This window comes from Micromesistius poutassou (genome assembly GCF_964030765.1).
Source record: "Micromesistius poutassou genome assembly, contig: SCAFFOLD_1133, whole genome shotgun sequence".
Classification (NCBI taxonomy): Eukaryota; Metazoa; Chordata; class Actinopteri; order Gadiformes; family Gadidae; genus Micromesistius; species Micromesistius poutassou.
The window spans coordinates 10,078-17,028 of NW_028180167.1; the positions used below are offsets into that span (position 1 = coordinate 10,078).

General features: G+C 56.6%; 1 protein-coding gene across 1 annotated transcript; it reads right to left on the minus strand.

The window, feature by feature from the left end:
* Window positions 1-351: 351 nt before the first annotated feature.
* On the minus strand, window positions 352-6,880 carry LOC311371063 (neurogenic locus notch homolog protein 2-like; the record flags this gene model as incomplete). The annotated part of the gene is made up of 5 exons (XM_084489296.1): window positions 352-1,908; window positions 2,750-2,847; window positions 3,782-3,929; window positions 5,379-5,701; window positions 6,727-6,880. Coding segments are annotated over 5 exons (2,265 nt in total), but the record flags the coding sequence as incomplete, so codon positions are not given.
* Window positions 6,881-6,951: the final 71 nt, after the last annotated feature.

The following is a 6,951-nucleotide window of genomic DNA, read 5'->3' on the forward strand; positions in this document are numbered from 1 at the left end:
GGGGGGGGTCATCCAGGCCGCGGTTAAGACTCACAACACATCACCTCCGTTTGTTTTTTTGGTATTCAGAAGCTTTCGTTTCTAACAGACAGAACTCAATACAAACCCTATAAAAACACACAGTACCCTTAAGTGCAATAAATGACAGACGACAAAAAGAGATGAAATTAAAACAAAAGTCTCAAAACGGGGAGAAAGATGAGTAACATGACGGGTGAAGTGTCGTTTTCTGTTGGACTACATAAAGATGAACCCCCCCCTCCCCCGCCCCCAGAGTCAGGCGTCCTCCTTCTCCTCCTCTTCCTCTGCTCCTCCTCCTCCTCCTCGTGGCCCGGTGGGGTGATGATGACCCCCCCCCCCCCCCCCCTACGCAAACACCTGCATGCCCCCCCTCTGCGCCGGCTGCGAGGCGGGGGCCGGCGGCGGCTGCAGCAGCTGGCCCTGCTCTGGAATGTGCGTGTGGCGGGAGGAGGGCAGCGCGTGGTGGGGGTTCCCCAGCGGCGTGGGGCTGGTGGTGACGTCGGACCAGTCTGAGTTGGAGTGCGGCGAGGAGGAGGACCAGGGGTCGGGGGACTCGGGCGACGGCGTGAGGTACGGGTGCTCGCTGGGCGCGTGCGCCGCCGCGTGGCCCGGCGTGGCGCCGTCCGAGCCCGCCGTGGAGTAGCTGTGCTGGGAGGGCGGCGTGGGGTACTTATCCACGGGGCTGTGCCGCGCCTGGTACGGCGGCAGCGGGCGCGGCTGGCTCTCCGCCAGGCCGTGCGGCGCGTGGCCCAGGGCGTGGCCGTGGGGCCCCCGCTGCTGCTGCTGCTGCTGCTGCTGCTGCAGGGCGTGGGCCATGCCGTGGCCCAGGGCCACCTGCTCCGGGAGCTGGTACATCAGGCTCTGGTGCGGGGCCCGCCCCATGTGGCCCTGCGTCTGGCCGGGGCCCTGCTGCGCCCCACCGCCCCCGCCGCCGCCGCCGCCTCCGCCCGGCGGCTTCAGCCCCGCCTGCCCGCCGCCCCCCGGCCCCGCCGGCATCATCTGGAAGGTGACGATGGGGGGCAGCTGCTCCCGGCTCATGGTCACGTTCATGGGGCCCCCCATGGCGCCGGCGGGGCCGTGGTGCGGGGCCATGCCCGGGTGGGCCGCCGCCGCCGCCGCCATGGGGTGGGGGACCAGGCCGAACAGGTGGCCCCCGTAGCTGTGCTTGGGCATGCGGACCCAGGCCTGCTGCTGGCCCAGCATGTGGCTGACGGGCGGCAGCAGGGGCCGGGCCCCGGGGCCGGACAGCAGGGAGGGGGAGGTGGCCGCCGCCGCCGCCGCCGCGCCCCCGCCCGGCGGCTCGCCGGTGTACGAGTGCGGAGACTCCAGGGAGTCCACGGGGGACATGGTGACGGACGTCTCCGGGAGACCGCCGCCGCCGCCCGCCATCGCCTTGGGGTTGTTGGCGGTGGCGCCCGCCGGCCCCCCGCCGTTCATCGCCAACGCCGCCCCGCCCACGCCGGGCCCCTCCCCTCCGGTGGGCTTCTTCCTCCGCTTGGCCTTGGGGTCCTTCAGCTCCTTGGCCCCGGGGCCCATGCCGCCCGCCGCCGCCGCCGCCGCCGCCACCTTGGCGGCGCCCGCGCTCCGCCGGCTCTTCTTGCCCTGGGGCCCCGGCCGCATGCCGATGAAGGCGTTGCCGTTGGCGCCGCAGACCAGCGAGGGGTGGCCCCCGCCGCCGCCCATGTGCGGGGGCCCGTTGTGCGGGCTGTGCACCAGGTTGTACTGGTCCAGCAGGCGCACGATGTCGTGGTGCATGCGCTCCTGGGCCGTGTCGCGCGGCAGGCGGTCCAGGTGGTCCGTGATGTCCCGGTTGGAGTAGTGGTCCAGGAGCACCTGCGCCGCCTCGAAGCTGCCCTCGCGCGCCGCCAGGAACAACGGCGTCTCCTCCTGGAGGGGGGGGACGTCAGGTGGACAGATAGAGATACACCCTAACTCTATCTAACTAGGTTGATCTATGTCGATCTTTATCACGCGGCTCTTCTCCAATGCTGTGGATGGAAACGCTCCGTTCACTTGCGTGCCGCCTTCCCGACTTCCTGCGGTGAGTTATTTTTCGATAATTGACCGTTGCTAAGCGTCTAACGACCGCTGTCGAGGAAAGTGGAGTTTGATTCACGTCTCTCGTATCGCTCCGCAAGTAGTCCGGTAACTTGTCAACCCCCAGCGGGTTGGGTTGCTAAGCGACGTCAACGTCTTTGGCGGACTATTTCTCTGCTGATCAACAACACTACGAATGGTAATTGTAAAAAAAGACACAGCGTGTGAAGTTCGTTTTTCGTTTTGGCAAGTAGCCGTGTAATAAGCGGGATATAATGTATAGAACGTCGCCGGTCATTATCTAAAATAAGCCCCTTAAGGGCGAAGCAAGACACCTCTGCTTCACGTCGGTGTCCGGTTCGCCCGGTTGGGGCTTATTTCCCGATAATGACCGGCGTTCTATACATTATCCCTTACATATCGATGGATGGATCGATATATTCTTGCCCTATATCGATCGATATAGGGCGATCGATCGATCCATCGATATATATAGATAGATATATTATTAAATTGCATTTACACACACTTTAATACACTGTGAAGCACTGGCACCGGGCCACTTTATAACTGATAGTTTCTTCAGTTTGTTCTTACTTCAGCATTGACTTTAGCCTCTATTATTGTTTTCCTCAGCGCTAGAGGTCAGAGGTCAGAGGTCAGAGGTCAGGGGGGGGGTCGCTCCACCCACCTTGTTGTCCTGCATGTCCCGGTTGGCTCCGTTCTTCAGCAGCACCAGAGTGGCCTCCACGTTGTTCACCGCCGCCGCCCAGTGCAGCGCGGACTTACCTGTGATTATGGGATGGATGAGGGGAAGGAAAATGAAGCTTTAGAACCATCTTGTGAGGGAAGGCATGAATCTTTAAAACTATCTCGAATGGGATTAAAACCAATCGCCCCATGGATAGGGCATGGGGCATTGGAACATTCGATTATTATGTTGGTTCTTTTTTTTGGTTCTTTTTAGGAATTAATCGTGAAGTGTAACAGTGTATTGTCGTTCTTGTTTTTTCATTAGATACAAGGTTGGCAAAACAACAATATGAAAGAAATTAAGTGATTTTTCTCACTGTGGTCGTTGTTAGTACCAGTGTGTACTAGTGTGTACCAGTGTGTACTGACCGTGGTCGTTGTTAGTACCAGTGTGTACTAGTGTGTACCAGTGTGTACTGACCGTGGTCGTTGTTAGTACCAGTGTGTACTAGTGTGTACCAGTGTGTACTGACCGTGGTCGTTGTTAGTACCAGTGTGTACTAGTGTGTACCAGTGTGTACTGACCGTGGTCGTTGTTAGTACCAGTGTGTACTAGTGTGTACTGACCATGGTCGTCGTTAGTGTGTACTAGTGAGTACCAGTATGTACCAGTGTGTATCAGTGTGTACTAGTGAGTACTAGTGTGTACCAGTGAGTACTAGTGTGTACCAGTGTGTACCAGTGAGTACCAGTGTGTACTAGTGAGTACTAGTGTGTACCAGTGTGTACCAGTGTGTACTAGTGAGTACCAGTGTGTACTACTGACGTGGTCGTCGTTAGTGTGTACCAGTGTGTACCAGTGTGTACCAGTGTGTACCAGTATGTACCAGTGTGTACCAGTGTGTACTAGTGTGTACTAGTGAGTACCAGTGAGTACCAGTGTGTACCAGCGTGTGTACCAGTGTGTACCAGCGTGTGTACCAGTGTGTACCAGCGTGTGTACCAGCGTGTACCAGCGTGTACCACTGACCGTGGTCGTCGACGGCGTTGATGTCGGCGTGGCAGTGCACCAGCTCCTCCACCATGCCCTCCACGGCCAGCCGGGCGGCCAGGATGAGGGGCGTGGTGCCGTCGTTCATGCGGGCGTTGAGCTCCGTGGCGCGGTTACGGATCAGGATCTGAGGGGCGGGAAAAACACACGGCCGTGAGGAGGGGGGCGGGAGAACACACGGCCGTGAGGAGGGGGGCGGGAGAACACACGGCCGTGAGGAGGGGGCGGGGCCTGGCCGGGAGACGTCTTAGGAGTGACGTGGGAGTGATTATAGGGGCGACGTTGGGGTGATATGGGAGATGTGTGCGGTTAACAAGGGGGTGATATGGGGGTGCTAAGGGGGTGATATGGGGGTGATACTTGGTGACATGGGGGTGACATGGGGGTGATACTTGGTGATATGGGGGTGATACTTGGTGATATGGGGGTGATACTTGGTGACATGGGGGTGATACTTGGTGATATGGGGGTGATACTTGGTGATATGGGGGTGACATGGGGGTGATACTTGGTGATATGGGGGTGCTATGGGGGTGATACTTGGTGATATGGGGGTGACATGGGGGTGATACTTGGTGATATGGGGGTGACATGGGGGTGATACTTGGTGATATGGGGGTGCTATGGGGGTGATACTTGGTGATATGGGGGTGACATGGGGGTGATACTTGGTGATATGGGGGTGCTATGGGGGTGATACTTGGTGATATGGGGGTGCTATGGGGGTGATACTTGGTGATATGGGGGTGATACTTGGTGATATGGGGGTGATACTTGGTGATATGGGGGTGCTATGGGGGTGATACTTGGTGATATGGGGGTGACATGGGGGTGATACTTGGTGATATGGGGGTGCTATGGGGGTGATACTTGGTGATATGGGGGTGCTATGGGGGTGATACTTGGTGATATGGGGGTGATACTTGGTGATATGGGGGTGCTATGGGGGTGATACTTGGTGATATGGGGGTGCTATGGGGGTGATACTTGGTGATATGGGGGTGACATGGGGGTGATACTTGGTGATATGGGGGTGATACTTGGTGATATGGGGGTGATACTTGGTGACATGGGGGTGATACTTGGTGATATGGGGGTGATACTTGGTGATATGGGGGTGACATGGGGGTGATACTTGGTGATATGGGGGTGCTATGGGGGTGATACTTGGTGATATGGGGGTGACATGGGGGTGATACTTGGTGATATGGGGGTGACATGGGGGTGATACTTGGTGATATGGGGGTGACATGGGGGTGATACTTGGTGATATGGGGGTGCTATGGGGGTGATACTTGGTGATATGGGGGTGACATGGGGGTGATACTTGGTGATATGGGGGTGCTATGGGGTTGACATTGGTTGTGATTGAGTAGTGATATGATACTAATAAGGAGGTGACCAGGTAGTGATCTGATAGTGATCTGGTGGTGATCTGATATTGATCTGGTGGTGATTTGGTGGTGATTTGGTGGTGATTTGGTGGTGATCTTTTAGTGATCTGATAGTGATCTGGTGGTGATCCGGTACGGTAGCGATCCGACCGGTAGCGCCCACGACCGTCGCGGGCCCTCACCTGGAACACGCCCTGGGCGTCGGCGGCCACGGCGGCGTGCAGCGGCGTGCGGCCCATGTTGTCGTGGGCGTTGGCGTCGGCGCCGGCGTCCAGCAGCCTCTTGGCGGCGTCGGCGCGGGCGTAGCGCGCGGCCAGGTGCAGCGCCGTCTCCCCGGTGCGGTCCGTCTGCGCCAGCAGCGTGGCGCCCTGGCCGATGAGGTCAGAGATCACGCTGGGGCCCGGCTCCTCCCCGCCGCTCTCCTCCTCCTCCTCCTCCACGTGCAGCCCGCAGTCCGGACCCCCCGCCATGCGCAGCGAGGCCAGCATCAGGGGGGTGTAGCCGTCTGGAGAGGGGGTCACAGTATAGTTAATATATAATATATAGTATATACAGTATATATAGTATAATATATAGTATATATAGTATATATAGTATTTATAGTACGGCATCAGAGGAGTGTAGCCGTCTGGAGAGGGGGTCACAGTATAGTTATATATAGTATATAGTATATACAGTATATATAGTATATATAGTATTTATAGTACGGCATCAGAGGAGTGTAGCCGTCTGGAGAGGGGGTCACAGTATAGTTATATATACTATATAGTATATACAGTATATATAGTATATATAGTACAGCGTCAGGGGGGTGTACCCGTCTGGGGAGAGGGGGTCAGGGGTTATAGTTAATGTAATCGAGAGGAGGACAGTATAGTAGTAAAGTAGTGTAGCAGTATAGTTATATATACGGTAGATAATATACAGTATATAGTACAGCATCAGGGGGAAAGGTCATAATTAATGATCCCCTGTCACGCTCTTTTAGGGTTAATACTTGCATTTGTGGGGTACTACTAGAATAGGGTTACCTGCCTGTATGTTAAAAATGCCCCTTCTTATTGTCACACTGTTCATTTCTACAAAACCAATTTCAGTGTCTTTCAAAAAAGATATACATATATTATAGTACAACACAGGCTATGGTGGCTCCTCTGGTTTGTGGTTTATGGTTAGAGCCACATGTTGGTACTGTAACCTACTCTAGGAAAGTACACTTATATATATAGTATATATAGTACAGCACTGGCTATGGTGGCTCCTCTGGTTTATAGTTAGAGCCATTTGTGGGTACTGTAGTCTAGTGTAGGACAGTATACTTGTATATATATAGTATATATAGTACAGCACGGGGTATGGTGGCTCCTCTGTCAGAGACCTTTCCCACATGAACCACTCCTTCAGCGTTATAGAGCCGTAATGGTGACCTGGTGTCATCTTTGAGACCGACACTCTGAACTTGTGACAGGCTGATGACTCGGCCCACGGTGAACCACCACAGCCACACCGAGGAGGGCCGCTCTCCCCCACCTGGGCCTTTGACGTTGACGTCCAGGCAGTCGGCGTCCAGGTCGGCCTGCGGGGGGGTGAGGGTGATGTCCGCCGCCTTGTGGTGCTGCAGGGTCCACTCCCGCCGGTCCACTCCGCTGTCCATCGGCAGCGGCAGCAGGGGCTTGTCCTCCGTCTGACATGGAAGGGGGAGGGGGGGGGGGGGGAGGAGAGGGGGGGGAGGGGGGGGAGACGAGGGAGCTTAGG